Raw genomic sequence first — 16,860 nt, forward strand, 5'->3', positions numbered from 1 at the left:
AGAATACTGTAAGGTTGAGCAAACCAGGTCCTGGAAGCCGAGATGACTAAATTGAGGCTGTTGTACTTTGGGCTCAGCATGTGATTGCATGATTCATTGGAGAAGACTAAGAGTTTGGTGGCAGATAATGCAAATTCACATAAACCTTGTGAGTCCTGACTCGGCTACAAAACCACTTGCTACTTATGCATTTGATAACTACAGTTACATCTGTTTAGTATGTTTAAAGCAACATACATGATGTATTTCACTTTTCTCCCTTTTGTTCACAGCACACATTAAAATTGGATAGGACATCAAATTGAGATATATTGAATAGTCAGTAGGTAATCCACTAGTCTTTTTGACCAAGTAAAATTCTGTTTCTATCGTCAAAGTTTAATATTCAACCACCTGCACTATTACCAGTTCACATATATAAAAGATAACATTAAGTCTAGTTGTGTCCAATTCTGGGGGTTGGTACTCAATTTCTAAGCCAAAGAACCAGCATTGTCCATAGACACCTACAAGGTCATGTGGCCAGCATGACTGCATGGAGCACCATTACCTTCCCGCCCAGTGGTATCTATTGATCTACTCATATTTGCATGTTTTCGAACTGCTAGGTTGGCAGAAGCTGGGGCTAATAGCAGGAGCTCACCCCGCTCCCCAGATTCAAACTGCTGACCTTTCAGTTGATACGTTCATCAACTCAATGGTTTAACCTGCTGCATTTGTTTTCACGTGTCTTTGTAGTTTTATTCCCAATGCCTAAAGCCAAGTAATTAATCAGGAAAATAAACTAACATTTCTTGTCAAATTTATCTGTAAATCCCAGAGGGAAAACCTCTGGAACAAAAACAAACAAATTACTGTGGCATAAGTTTTGTGGCTTTCTCCTCCTAGTTTCATTACTAGCCTACTAACCTAACATTCGTTCTCCCAAGTTCAAATGTATAAAAGAACTGGTTTGCTTTCAGCTTTGTCCTCTGACACATGAAAAGGGAGAGAGCACAATCCTGATTTTTGCCATGACTCAGTCGCTTAGTACAGGTGGTTGAGAAGAAATGCATCGGATAGGCACTCTTTGCTCACCTGGACCTGTACCACTACAATTCAGCCGTGGCTGTCACTTCTACAGTGGTTCCTGGCAAATATGGCAGTAGGTATTGGAGCACTCGGTGTGGAAGGTGTGTGCCCTCTTGAACCTTAGAGCAGTGGTTCCCAAACTTTTCCAGTTATGGGATCCTTCAGAAGACCTTTTCCCTCCTGTGGAACCCTAGATCTGTCCCTAAGCATTGTGAGCCCCCAAAAGTCTCATTCATCTATTCCTATTGCCTAAGTGTTTTGTATAATGTAGTAAGTTTGGAAATAAAAAGAAAACTTTTAAAATATGACCACAAACATTTATTTTGCTACAGGAAAATATTGGATTCACACCTAAAAGGAGTACTTGAAATAGTTTTGAAATTGGGCTTTATGTCCGACAACTGAATACGTAAATTCAGGAAGCATCCAACTTACTGTATATACTCAAGTATAAGTCTAGTTTGTCAGCCCTTTTTTTTTACTCTATTATTACATTATTTTATTCTTTATTATTGTTATTATTACATTTATTATTTTACTCTATTATTATTGGAAGGATATGTAAACACATGTACACTGAAGGAGGTTAGAATAATGTTTTAATCAGAGGACAGTCTTATCTTAACTTACAATTTTATTCAGAAACATTTAACCTACCGATACCTCAATTAATGCAATTTTATTGGTATCTATTTTTATTTTGGAATTTACCAGTAGCTGCTACATTTCCCACCCTCAGCTTATACTCGAGTCAATCCATTTTCTCAATTTTTTGTGGTAAAATTAGGTGCCTCGGCTTATATTTGGGTCGGCTTATACTCGAGTATATACGGTACTCCTAAATTTGTTTTTGGTGTAAGCATAAGCTGAAAAGCCTGATTCACATCAATAGGTAGAGACAAAGGGGAGCAGTGCTCAGAGTTTTTCCAGCTACTGACAGCTCTATGTCTATCAGACCTACCTAAAAGTCACTCAGTGGCACAGATTCAATTTTTGTTTTTAAAGCAGTTCTAATTATTTTCCCTCCAAACTGAGTTTCCGCTCACTCTCTAGTTTACAGCCCCAGTCTTTTGACCTGGTGCCCATGTAAACAGCTACTGGAACAGTATTATCACCGTGATCGCTATACAGCAAGAGACTGGGCCACAGAAAGCATTCCTTGAGGTATGACCTGTGAGCAGGGGAGTGTGTTCATGAAGCTGCTCAGCATTTCACATCATGAACAGTTCATCTCTTTAACATCCCAAGGGTACTATACATCAAGCTAAAAAAATGGCCTTTCAGAATAAATGCAGCAAACAAAAGCCACACACTCACTTGATATGCAGAAGGTTGTGACTGCCGGGAACATAAAAAGATGATAGGGGTTGGAATTTGCTTTCGCTTCATGACCCGAGGAATGAGGACTGCATTTTCTTGTCTTCCGTTAATTTGTGTTACAACTTTTATTTTGCATAAGCATGGCCCATAAACATGATGGAAAAGTGCTGTTCTTTTTATTAGCCAAAGGAAGGAGGTTTTATTTTGTGCATCAAAAAGACACAGGAAAAGGTTGAATAAGCATCACCTGAAAGGAAACAGGTCTAGGAGAACTAGAGCTATTTGCTACTAGTCGTTATACACATATTAAATTATTTTGAAACAGAAGTCCTGTTATGTAAGGTTGGAGAAAAAAATAGTGTGACATCGAGAAATAAAAAAGACCTCTAGGGAAGTGGCTTTTTCAATTTTTTATTTTAGTAGGAGCCCATTGACTATTTATCATTGGAACTATATATCACATTAACTGAAAAGGAACATCAGCTGAAGGCTTTGACAGGTTCAACAGTAACATTTTATAGCAAAAGTTTTATATAACAGCAAGAAATACTTTTATTGAACACGTGGCTTTTCTGAGCACATTCTCAATATGTTCTTGTCAGTTATGATAAGTGAACATTGCCATCTTTTCCTTTGTTGCAGCTAGTATGGGGCATGCCTTAAATGCATGCTTAGTGTGATATGTGTGTTTGTTAACTTTGACACATAACAAGTGAGAGTGTTTTTGGTGAATGGTACAACCATTACCAGTATTCCTTCGGGCCAGTCTTCATGGTCATTTTTCTTGTCACCAGCTGTAATTGGTTTACTACTTATTCATTCCTAATTAGGGTATATGCATCTACATGTCATTTTAACAAGTACTGTATACTTGCTTTTATATTAGTCAAAGAAAAAAACATGTAATAGTTCCCTTAAAGATAGGCCTTCTTAACAATATCTCTTGGACATGGAAGTAGATGCCTTATTTCACTATACTTATTAAACATACAGTATTTTGTTAAATTACTGCAGTGACAATACCAGAGGTTAGAAGACACTGGCCAAAAGGCCACCAAAATGAACTCCATCTTCTCTTCTTGGTTATTTCTTTTTCATTTATCACACTTACCCACAATGCACTCACACTCTCTGTTGCTTTCTCCTAGTTATTGTAATCCTGTTTGCAGTTATAGTGTTCCCTCACTACTTCGCGGTTCACCTTTCACGGACTCACTGTTTCACGGTTTTGAATTTGAAATATGAATTTAAAATATACAGTACAAGTAGCGAGGGAACACTGGAGGAAGGTGTGGTGGATGGATCCCCGCGTGGCCTAGGAGACCTCGCAAGGCCTAGCCGGCAGTGGTGGTGGCAGTGGCGGCGTAGACCCAGCCTCCTTGCCCTCTTTATCCTCTTTATCTTCCTCCTCCTCCTTGGCACCGAAGGGAGTGAATAGTACCGGCAGAGGAGGATCCTTGTCACCACCTGGGCCTCTGCCACCTCCGCCACCTGCTGGAGGGAGCCCTCAGAGAGAGGAAGAGCCTCCCAAGGAAGGCGGGCCTCAGCATTAGTACCTCCACCACTACCATGATTGAGTGAGAAGGGGGAGGGGACAGTACATATATAGTATCCCTTCTTCGTGGATTTTCACTTGTCAAGGGTGGTCCTGGAACGTAACACCTTCAATAAGTGAGGGAACACTACATAGATGTAAGCCCTTATCTAGATGAAAACAATGAGACTTACTTCTGGGATAGGCATGGATCAGATTGCCCTAATAGGTAGTCTAGTGGATACAGGTGACCATTGTACCAGATAAATTCCTGTTGAACAAGCAACACCTGAGGAAGTTCCTTATTTTACACCCCAATTAAAAGGACAGGAGCCCTATTTCATGTAGCAATCCCATTCTGAATTGCTATTCTGCAATCCTTTATACACTTACTCATAAGATACATCAATTTAGCTCAGTCCTGAGACTGAGTAGCTATTTAACTAATAACTAAATCCAGTGGTACTTCTTCTTAGGGCAGAGCCTTGGTTCTTGGCATTGGTCACCTTGATGAAGGGCTTATGCCAGGATCTAGACGGTGAAAGTATGTTCATTCTTCTGGTTTCTTGGCAGTTTTCAAATATCATCAAATATTGTTTTATTTTGGATTACTTTGCTAGACTGGGATGTAAGAGTACTGTTTTCTAATGAGTCTGTTCCTGAAGAGGCAAACCCAGAAAGCGGGGCTGGCAGTCTCCTCCTTGATTCCCTCGGCTGGCCACAGGGATCACACAACTTCTTTGTTCTAATAGCTTCCCTGGCACAATTGAAAGTGTTGGTTTTGAGCTATAGAGCCTTATATGGCTCAGGACCAGGTTCTCTGAAGGACCCTATTTTGCTTCATGCCCGAGCCCATGCTTTGAAATCAGCTGGGAAGAGTGTTCTGTCTTTCCCACCATCTTCACAAGGACATCTTTTGGGAACATGGGAGAGGGCTTTCTCAGTGATTGTCCCCAAACAATGGAACTCCCTTCCCAGAGAAGTAACACTAATGTCCTCCCTACTTTCTTTTTGGAGTCTATACAAGACTTCTTTCTTCCCAGTGGTTCTTAACTTGTGGATCTCCAGATGTTTAGGCCTTCAACTCCCAGAAATCCTAACAGCTGGTAAACTATTTGGGATTTCTGGGAGCTGTAGGCCAAAACACCTGGGGGCCCACAGGTTGAGAACCACTGGTTTAGACAAACACTTGATGGTTGACTACCCCCCCTCCCATGATGTTCTAGATCTTATTAATTACTGTGATGGTGTATGTGAACATTTTAATGATGTTTGCTTAATCTGTTTTTACTTCTGTCATTGTTTGATCTCATTTTAACGTCTGTATCTTATGGATTTTTAGTGCTTAGGACCTTGAGACAGGATATTTCAAACCTATATATTTGTGTGTCTGTAGCAGAGAAGTGGACGAAGTGCATAAAAACTACTGCAAGGAAAATTGCTTTGAATGTATTCTGGCATATTTTTGCAAAAATCTAGGTCAACTTTTTTGCAAAAAATCCAGACCAATTTTAACCCCTGCTGGTTTTTATAGTTCATCACAAGCTATGGGCTATTGGCATCAAAAATAAACAGCATGGATTAAGTAACTGTTCCAGGCTTCATGATGCAAACTTAGAGATGCCTTCTTTACAACATTCGAGCACACAATAGTTTTGTTTTTTATGGCTCTTATAATAAGACATATGCTCTTTATTTAATGCAGTAGGGAGCTGAAGAGGTCAGTATTTTGCACTAGAAGAAACATTATCACATTGAGGCAGGCATTTCATCCTGGCAGGTGTGGGGATACCTGCTGGAAAAGCCCCATTTTACTGTCAGTTTCTGTTCCTGTTCTATGACAAGTGTGATGGATTAAAGCAGACACCCTAACAAGATAGAATATCATTAAGTATTGTTAGTTACAGGCCACAAAAAGAGGATGAGCGCATGTACCTAAATGGAGAACATGTCCTGCTGTATTTTAAACACATTGTGTATTTTAAAATGGAAAATCTTATCCATTTATTCAATATGTCCTGTCTTTCCACTAAAAATAATGCTGGTGGTTAATGATAAAATACAAATAAATTTAGCCAAACAATCCAATCAATTAAAAACATGGGAAAATCACACCAAATAAAACACAGAAAAATATAGAAGCCCCAAATAGATTATAGCTGCCTGGATTTAAGGTAGTTTTGGAAGCCCAACTCAGGAGACGAAGCATAGTCCTAACATTATAGCTATGTTTCCAATGCAGCATCGCGCTTTTGTTGCTAAGCATTGTAACACTACTTGTTATATAGCTGCATCTATGATTTTATAGATTAATATATTATGAATCTGGACTCCAGACAGCACTGTAGTTCTTTCTTCGTTTTGCAATACTAGGTAGACAAAACCTCTGTAAAAATGTTTTACAGTCTTTGGAGCTGAGGTCTAGGTATTTAGGCCAAACTTTTTGGAAGGTGTCTCCATTGGACTTAATCTTGAACGATTAGGTAAGGATTGGAAATTGTCTTAGGCCCCTCCACACAGCCCTATACCCCAGAATATCAAGGCAGAAAATCCCACATTATCTGAATGTGGACTCAGATAACCCAATTCAAAGCAGATATTGTGGGATGTTTCTCCCTTGATATTCTGGGATATAGGACTGTGTGGAGGGGCCCTTACTCAGTTTGGGGATAACTCCTGAACTGTGGTAACCCTGTTGATTCCAGTTCTTCAACACCACATCAAAGAGGAAGAGTTCATTGAGGCATTTATAGGAACAAATATTATGTTACTCAAATCCCACGATAAAAAGATAGCAATCAGAACATGATTCTTAGCAGTGATGAGAAAATATATTATTATTAACCAAGGAAGCAAGCAACATTTAAGAGGACAAGCCCAATATCAGCCAGGGGACTTCCTGGTGATTTAGAAATAATAATAGACAGCTGGAAACGGTTGCTTGGCAACAATTCCCATGAATTTCCCAGTGCTTCCCAACAACACCAAATTTGTGCTGACATGGGTAGTTTTTAAGCCTCAGCAGGCTAAGAGGAAGAGGCAGCAGGAGGCTCTCCTGGCATTTGCTTAGGTCAAGAGGCCTCTGGCGTTTGGTCTTTCAGAGGAATGCCGTTCTGTATGGTTAAGAACACAAACTGAGACAGAAATCAGTCAGCAAGAGCACCACACTTATAAACACAGACTTGTCTCATCAACTAAGATTAGTGAACTCACATACTAAGTGCTTCTGAATTTGCTGTGTCTCAACATATGAATCTTAAAAGCTGGCATACACTCAGCTCTTCCCATAATTATTTATTTATTATATACAGCAAACATTCAGTGCCAGAACATAAAATAAACTATAAATATACACAAACACTAAAATCAGTTATCTCCCCTTAAAATAAATTGTTTAAAACCATCTCAGATCAGCCATACCAGATCTGGTCAGCAGGATAGAGTTTCCTATCGCTGCCATATTGCACTGTCTCAAAGGCTTGATCCCACAGCCAAGTTTTTACCATCTTTCTGAAGGACAGGAGGGAGGGGGCTGATCTAATCTCGCCAGGGAGGGAGTTCCATAACCAAGGGGCAATCACTTAGAAGGCCTTCTCTCTCGTCCCTGCCAATAGCACCTGTGACGGTGGCGGGACCGAGAGCAGGACCTCCCTAGAATTTCTTAATCTCCTCGGTGGTTCATAGAGATACATGCATTCAGACAAGTAAACTGGGCCAGGGCTGTTTGGGGCTTTATAAGCCAAGGCCAGCACTTTGAATTGTGCTCGGTAGCGAACTGGCATTGAGTGGAGCTGATGCAACATGGGAGTTGTGTGCTTCCTGTATGCCACCCCAGTTATTAACCTGGCTTCCTCTCATTGGGCTATTCTTCAAAATCAACCCCACATAGAGTGTGTTGCAATAGTCTATCCTAGATGTAACGAGAATGTGGACCACCGTGGCAAAGTCTGACTTCCCAAAGTATGGGTGCAACTGGTGCACAAGTTTTAATTGTGTGAAAGCCCCATGGCCACCATCTCAACCTGAGGTTCCAGGAGGACTCCCAAGCTGCGAACCTGCGTCTTCAAGGGGAATATAACCCCATCCAGCACAGGCTGTAACCCTATACCCTGTTTGGCCTTGCGACTGACCAAAATTGCCTCTGTCTTGTCTGGATTCAACTTCAATTTGTTCACTCTCATCCAGACTATCACAGTGGCCAGGCACCAGTTCAAGACCAGGACAGCCTCCTTAGCATCCGGTGAAAAGTACTAGGGTTGGACGTCATCTGCGTATAGATGGCATCAAACTCCAAAACTCCGGATGATCTCAGCCAGTGGCTTCATGTAAACAGCATGGGGAACGATAATGAACCCTACAGTACACCACAGGACAATGGCTGTGGGGCCAGAGTTACTGGTCCAACTGTCCAAGGTTTTGTGGTGGAGGGTTCCAAGATTGGACTTGTGTGTCTTTACATGGAACATATGAATTCTATCACTAAACTATGCCCTTCCAGGTAGGGCATAGTTTGTCATTGTCACAGCTTTTTCTTTCCATACATCTGTGCAGGATGTTATACTACAGTGGTATGTGCCAAGATTTGGTTAAAATCAAAGTTTGCTTTTGAATCTTTTTAACATTTTGAAGCTATAAGAATCCATAGATAGTTTATGAATCTTTTGTTGTGAACCGGCCTGAGTCCCCTTCGGAGGTCGAGAAGACTGGGTTATAAAAACTCTAAATAAATAAATAGATGCAGAATCTGTGGATATGGAGGACTGGCTGTATATGAAGTCTTGTGTACAGGAACAATTTAAACACAATTCTTGAACTTTTGTAGTAGAAATATGGTGCAAGGAGTATCAAGGCAAAGCTCAAGGGTTGTAGAGCCAGAGTCTATTTGCTGTGGTTATGAATTGGTCTGTCATAAAACCTCAAGATACATTTAGATCCTGTGTAGATTTTAGATCAATCAGATACCTTCCTAAATAACCAAACATCCATCTTTGGAAGCCCATGGTCTGAACACAGATGCTTATCCCTCTCTCTCCTTCCTCCAACATACATACAGACAATTTCCTGGATGAACTCTCATGCACATTCACACACACGCATGCTTGCTTCAACCACAAGCCACTCTACTGACCAGACTCAAGTATCCATATTTGGTAAAACCCTAAAATATATCATACATACCAATTATTTTGTAGAAGGTCATACAAACAGTTCCAAAGACAGTAAATTGTTACATTTCATTAATGTATGAAATTTATGTTTTGTTAGTATGCTTTTGGGCTTTCTTGGCACATCATTAAAATTCTTGTACAACTGTAATCATCACGCACTGCCAGGCGATCATATTTCAGGACTGAGAACCCAGACTGGTATTGCAGTCATCGCAAAACACTGCCTTCTAGGGAGGAAGGGGAAAAGTTTAAATAAGATTCAGAATTTCTGTATATGTGTATTCTCCCAGCATATTTTACCTTTTTAAAAAAAAAAAGTAAAAAAGTTATAACGTCTAGAATAGTTTTCTCTCTCTTACCTCCCTCTGGGACATCTGGCATCAGTCTTCACTTCCCTGTGCCTTCCGCTCCCAAATATTACTCTTGTCTGTTAGGGATTTCATAGCACTGATCATTTCAAACTGCAGCTACATCCTGGTCAGGAAAGATGAATCATTATTATGGTCTGCTATTAAAGTGAATGAAAGGAGGAACTATATGGGAGCTTGATTTCTTCTCCACCCTTCTCTATAAATGTTTCCTTATTAGACAGAGTGACATTCTTCTCTCAGCAAGCATCTAAATAGCAGACATTCCTATTTGCTCTGCTTACAAAACCAGGAGACATACTCTTTGGACATCTTCTGGTACCTATTAAATTAAATGCAATTTCTCTCAGTGATTACAGATAGAGTTCCACTCATGTCTCTAGTGAATTAGGTGAAAGTGAGAGTATGAGCATTGTTTCCAATTCAGGAAACTATTACTGATCAGGTGCTTTTGAATAATGCAACCAACCATCTTGGGCAATAGTGGGAGTTGATGGATGGATAGTCCTAAAGATGATGATGATGATGATGATGATGATGATGATGATAGTAATAATAATGGAGAAGGAGGAGGACTATTGAAAAAATGTTAGTTTCTTGTTTTAAAGCAGGCATGAGCAAACTTTGGCCCTCCAGGTGTTTTGGAGTGCAACTACCACAATTCCTAGCAGTCTATTGACTGTTAGGAATTGTGGGAGTTGAAGTTCAAAACACCTGGAGGGCCAAAGTTTGCCCATGCCTGCTTTAAAGGCTATGAAAACCCACTGGGTGACTCTGGGCTAGACACACTCTCACTGAATGACAGAGGCAACCCCTCCAAACAAATCTTGTCAGTAAAACTCCATGGCAGTGTTTCCTGAGGGTTGCCCTAAATCACACATGATATAAAGGCATAGGACAATAAAACTGACATCATTCTTTTGCTAGAAAGTAATATCCCCCTCCCCCTCCTTTATACAAAGAGAACTTCGAGATACATTAAAAATTACATATAGGTTTTTTTAAAAGTGAAAGATCATGAAATAAGGAAAAATGAAAGAAGGAACAAAAGAAGCATAACAATAACATGAAGAGAAATTATAATTACTTCCCATTTTCTTTCCAGTGGTTATAAGTCTTAATACATTGATCCTAATTTCTTTAAATAAACAAAACATGTATTTCCTTCACTAATTCAACCCCAATAATTATAAAAACTTAAAATTATCATATCACTCTCTTTATCTCTGCAAAAAATACAATCAAAGTTTGAATGTCACCAATGATTTTTCTCTTAAGCAAATCAGATAATTTGTGCATTTTATCTAGAACCATGGTTCCCAACCTGTGGCCCATGGACCACCAGTGATCCCCAAGAACTAAAATATGGTCTTCAGCCTCACTGTTACTACACCATTGCAACAAGTGTGACTGGTCTTGTGATACCCTCTTATAGTGCCGAGGCAACGGGGATGTCGGGAGGGGAGAGGCTGACTACCCAAGAAAGGCATGACAACAAGCCTCCTGACTGCTGCTTCTCCTCCTCATCCCTCCTCCTGAGCAGAGCCATTCCATGTGGGGCCTGGAAGTGGGGGTACCTTGGTGTCTTCATTTTTAGGCCTGTTCCTGGGATTATTTGGGGAGCTGATTCAGAAATTTCCATTGGCTAGACCATATCATCTTTAGATGATTAAATATGGTTTAATGTGAGTGAGCAGAGGGTGACTACTGGATGGTATATGTTCTGTATCAGAAACCAGAGCTTTCTCCAATGCAATGTTCTTAATCAGTACCCCAAATAACCAAATTGAATCTAAAGTTGATCAAAAATTGATTTGTAACCCTTTTGGTACTAATGTTGGAGAGTGGTCCCTGTGAAAGTGGTCCCTGGTCAAAAAAAGGTTGGGAACCACTGATCTAGTTGGTTTCATTTTAATAGCCAGTCCTCTTGTTTTTATTACTCTTAATTCATTTCATTTTGTGCAATAGTAGTCACAGTAAAATTATTTCTGGTTAGAAGAATGTAATCTTTTTGTCACAAGTAAATAACAATTTTTATCAGATAAATTCTTATGAGGAAAAGGAGGCAAACAATGACAAGATTTGGGTACTGAATGTTGCTTGTTCTTACATGTACTCAGTGTATATGCATTTCTTTTCTTTCTTCCAGGAAGTTTTATTACATCACTTTGCTGAGAGATCCTGTCTCCCGTTACCTCAGTGAATGGAGGCACGTTCAACGGGGAGCCACCTGGAAAACATCCTTGCACATGTGCGATGGCCGGACACCAACTCCCGAAGAGTTGCCGTCATGCTATGAAGGCACGGACTGGTCGGGATGCACTCTTCAAGAGTTCATGGAGTGCCCATATAACTTAGCCAACAACCGCCAAGTGAGGATGTTGGCTGACCTGAGCTTGGTGGGCTGCTACAATATGTCCTTCATACCAGAAAACAAGCGAGCGCAGATACTGCTGGAGAGCGCAAAAAAGAATCTCAAAGATATGGCCTTTTTTGGGTTGACTGAGTTCCAGAGGAAAACACAGTACTTGTTTGAGAGAACTTTCAATCTGAAATTCATCCGCCCGTTCATGCAGTACAACAGCACCAGAGCAGGGGGAGTGGAAGTGGACAACAACACTATTCGGAGGATCGAAGAACTTAATGACTTGGACATGCAGCTGTACGACTATGCAAAAGACCTCTTCCAACAGCAATACCAGTATAGGAGGCAGCTGGAGCGGATGGAGCAGAGGATAAAAAATCGGGAAGAGAGGCTTCTTCACCGATCTAATGAGGCACTTCCCAAGGAAGAGACTGAAGAGCAAGGACGGTTGCCGACAGAGGACTACATGAGCCATATTATAGAGAAGTGGTAGCCTTGGCAGAATTTTGTACTGAGAACAGGATGTTAGGGTTTCCATAATAAAAAGTACATGGGATTTTAAAGAAAACTCTTATTTAAAAACAGTCTGTAAAACAGAAGGTAGAATGCTTCTTTAAACAAAGGGTCTTTTTACTGTTTCTTATAAGACCAATGGGGTTCTTAAAAAAAATAAAACAAAACAAAAAAAAGAGTCCATCCTAGAGAGCTCAGAGTTCAATGCACAATGTAGTTCCCCCATCTCTGAGGCCAAATACAGTGAAAATGTTTCTTGCCCTTCCAAATGTAAACCTGGAGGTCACAAATTGTTGCTTTGTAGCCACTCTTTCCCCTTAGCAACAATGATTGATCTTCAAAATGTTTCTTTCCCGTGCTCGTGTGTGAGGTTTTCAGCTGTGAAAGCCATGAGAATGGCAGGACTCTGCCAGACAATGAGTGATTTCACCTCAGATTGACTCGACATGGCAACCATGGTCAGAGAGAAAGCAGCCCATTCAAAACAGCTAACTGAAAAGGAAAAATAGAGAGTGAGAAATATTCAAGCAAACAGACTACAGCCTGGACCACAGATCAAGCACAGAAGTTTGGATACATGACACTGGTGTCTTGCATGCATACTCTCTCATTGCATTACTCAAGCTACTGGTAAATGTATACACAAATACCTGCACCCTTTGCCTTATAGGTGATTGTCCCAAACCTAATCAGTTCCCGGCCATGAAAATAGGTGATCATATACATATGATACATATTCACATAGAAATCCTTTGTAGACGTAGATGGTGTGCACCAATTACTCATCACACTCAGAAAGGAGATAATTCATTTAGGGTGATTATGTTCCACATATACACTTCTGTATCATTATCTGCTTGATAGGTCACCTGCTTGTGCTTGTTTATGCTCAGGAACACTTCTTGCTTCCAGTTGGGACATTGATTTAATTAGATGCAAATATTCAAAGTTCAGATTGCTCACTGGTTGAAACTAATTGTTGTCCTCATTACCAGTGAGTACTTTACAATAAAAGTTAGACACTCTCAAATTTCAGGTGGGAAATGGACACATAAACTCTAATGACTTCAGTGGGGTTTAAATACAATTAACTTTTGCTCGACTGCATTCACTAGTTGTACAACTGTTGCTGTGTTGAACTTAAAGAGGCACATTAGATCCCACTGTTCTCCACAGGACTGGCAATGCCTGTCTTGCCTTTTTATTATTGAGCAAAGCATTTGGAAGACTGGAAATCCTGATTGCTTCAAGCTTGGGTTTTACGAGGCTTTGATAACCACAATATTATTTTTCTTTTCCCTTCCCAACACCATCTAAGCTTTTGTTTGGAGAGCATCCGGTGATCATTTATTTGATCTTTCTCATCAAAAGCACAATTTTTCATTGCTTTCTAAACACTTATGTGAGTTGATCTGAACAAGATGAATGAAGCAGAATCAACATGTGTTTGCCACCTTCTGTACTTATTAGGATGTAAATGGCTAGGTTGTAGGCAAAGTCTGAATAAGCTATCAATAAGCTTGAGTCTCAAAGGATGGGCTCACTGCATCTCACAAAGAGAACTGAAAATATAGAAGGAGAGACTGATATATGTGTGCGTGTCCCAGTGTGTCTTTCAGCATAAAGAAGCACTGAAAATTCCCATGGTTTGTAATTGATTTCTCCATCCCTTGCTCATTCTATGTATGCACAGTTTCCAAAGCCTTGGAATTCAAACTGAGGTGTGTGCGTTGTTTTTCCTGAATGAGAGAGTCATCTCTCTTGTGCAAAGATTTGCCGGATTTAAATACACACAGAAAGCTATTGCTTAAGCATTCATAGTCTCATCCAGTCAATCAATGAGTATTACTCAGAAAAATATGAAAGGAATGCCCAGTAGAATGCAAACTCACACCAATTTATTAGAAAATCTGCCCATTGTTTCAGTATCCATTGGATGAACTCCAATATCCAAGTGCGCCCAATTGCCCATATATTGAAAAATATACATGTCCTTAAGTCCTTGGCCATGTCCATCTATTTATCAGTGCTGGAGCTGTTTGCTGTCCCTTGCATGTGCCTCTTATGTGATTCCACACAGAAAGCCTTCTTCTTTTCTGAGTTAAGCACATTTGGGTAAAAACAATTTACCCCTGAGGTTTAGGAAAGACACCTCTCACATCTTACATTGCCTAAATGTTATATGAGGGCGCAGGAAGAGGAAAACAGCATGCTTAAAATGCTACATTTGGAAATTAATGACACTTTGCTATTTCCCAGGCATTTCTGTAACTAAAGAAAAACCTTTTCAAATGCTATTACACATTCTCTTTACTCATATAACATATGTGAGCTATGTGAAGCAGCTGTTCTGTATGCAGAACATTAGCTTTATCCAAAGGCTTTCCACTGTGCATTTATAGTTATGGATCTATACTCTAAAAATGGTTGCAGATGCTAATCCATATTCATAGTATGAATACTAGGGAACTTACTGTGTTATACTTCGAACAATTAGAAGCAAGTTCCAAAGGCCAAAATACGCTTCCACGCATTGTGTGGTCAAAGATGAAGGCTAAATATTTATTCTTTGTGTCTCAATTTAATTTCCAAAACAAATCTAAACAAACTGAAATGGATCTGCCTGTGGGAACCTTAGATCTTTGGGAATACCAGTCAGAGGTTTTCTCGAGCATTTTCTTTATGTAATATTGTTATGACTACATTCTAAGGAAATAAAACTACTGAATATTGTTATCAGTTTCTCTTAAATCTGCCAAAGGAAGGTGGGTGGGTGTTCAGTTTGTTTTACCTGCAGATGTGGAATCAGAGTGAGTAGATCTCAGTTTAAAGTTCCAGCTCTAACACATTAACTGGTGTCCTGTTAATGACATTCACAAGCGTAATGTATTTGCATATTTGTCACGCTGGTGGTTGGTATTTTCTCATATGTCAGTGCAGCAGTCTTTCTCATGCCCATTCCGTAGCCAGTGGAAAGAGGGAACAGAACATTTAGGTAAAGGCAAGAGTTTCCCCCAACATTAAATCCAGTTGTGTCAGACTGGGGGTTGGTGCTCATCTCCATTTCTAAGCGAAGACCCAGCGTTGTCCGTAGACATCTCCAAGGTCATGTGGCCAACATTAGTAAACATCACATAATTATTTTAGTTTAAAACACCGCCATTGTTTGGAAGGAACACAGGATTTAATAGTTAGAAGGCAGGGAAAAATCTGCAGTCAGTTAGATCAGTAGTTCTCAACCTGTGGGTCCCCAGATGTTTTGGCCTTCAACTCCCAGCAATCCTAACAGCTAGTAAACTGGCTGGGATTTCTGAGAGTTGTAGACCAAAACACTTGGGGACCCACAGGTTGAGAATCACTGAGTTAGAGAAAGTATAGGAAATTAGCTGAAGACTGTGTGTGCCTTCATTTCTGACTAAGGTGAACCCATCATGGGGGTTTCTTGGCAGGATTTCTTCAGTAGGGGTTTGCCCTTGCCTTTGCCAAATTCTGAAAGAGTGTTCCCTACCCAAGGTTTCCATGGCTGATCTAAGATTCAAACTCCAGTCACTCAAGTCATAGACTTTACCCTAAATTAGTGTAAGAGCTGGTATGAAATTACATGGTGAAGCTTTCACTAACAGCAATTGTGTTTCATGGGGTAACATTGTGGGAATATAGCACAGTGGAATTTATATCAACTGTTTATTTGGTGTGATACCAGATGTTTTAAGTGCAGATGAATGTTCTTGGAAAAGAAAAACATAGCTTAAAATGTGACGTACAAGAACTGCCTCACCCTCAAATCAGTCACAATTCTGTAAAAGAAGGTTCATTTTTTTATAATTCATGCCATTTACTGAACTTTTCATATATTGAGAGCGACACCTTATAATAACATCAGCAGTTGTGATGCCAGAAAAGCCTGGATGCCTGAAAAAGCCCACTGCGGCCACTTTTACATCAGCATGTTCATTTAGCTGTGCAAGTAACTACAGAAACAGGTTTGAAGTCTCAGACTTCAAGCAGAGGACTGTGAATTGCAAACCAGCCACCTGAAGCAAGACTGGAGGTAGTTTGTCACCAAAACGTGACGTTAGCGTTTATTCGAGTTCAATCAAATAGATCAGAGGAAACTTAGAAGGTGCTCAATCTGATCCCAACTTAACAAAGCATTTTTCTGTATAACCTGAAGTGTTTCCTGAGTGACACAGCTGCAGGACTATTTTCAGGAAAAAGGTATAAATAGTCATGGTTTTGGATGAGTAGCACTCCTGAATAATACTGATGGCAATTTCCCCTATAAAATAGTGCTAAATAGAGAAGTTGTGATTGGGGGAGAGTTGTGTTCTTACTAAAGAATTATATACCTAAAAAAATGGAGCGCTCTTTGCTCTTTGCTCTTTGGCAGCTACCATTGCTGTCACATCTGTTCTGACTATTGAGTACTTATAGGAGATTGACACAATAGAGCAGGGGTTCCCAAACTAAGGTCCGGGGACCAGCTACGGCCCTCGCTGAGGATCAACCTAAGTCTGAAAT

The 16,860-nt window shown here is 40.1% G+C and overlaps 1 protein-coding gene across 1 annotated transcript in view; it reads left to right on the top strand.

The window, feature by feature from the left end:
- Positions 1–15,075, top strand: part of HS6ST1 (heparan sulfate 6-O-sulfotransferase 1) — a 272,492-nt gene extending 257,417 nt beyond the window's left edge. Inside the window, exon 2 of the mRNA XM_060768156.2 lies at positions 11,611–15,075. Coding sequence (XP_060624139.1) covers positions 11,611–12,319 — 709 coding nt within the window. The 3' untranslated portion in view covers positions 12,320–15,075. The remainder of the gene's footprint in view (positions 1–11,610) is intronic.
- Positions 15,076–16,860: the final 1,785 nt, after the last annotated feature.

Source organism: Anolis sagrei, chromosome 3, assembly GCF_037176765.1.
Source record: "Anolis sagrei isolate rAnoSag1 chromosome 3, rAnoSag1.mat, whole genome shotgun sequence".
Lineage (NCBI taxonomy): Eukaryota > Metazoa > Chordata > Lepidosauria > Squamata > Dactyloidae > Anolis > Anolis sagrei.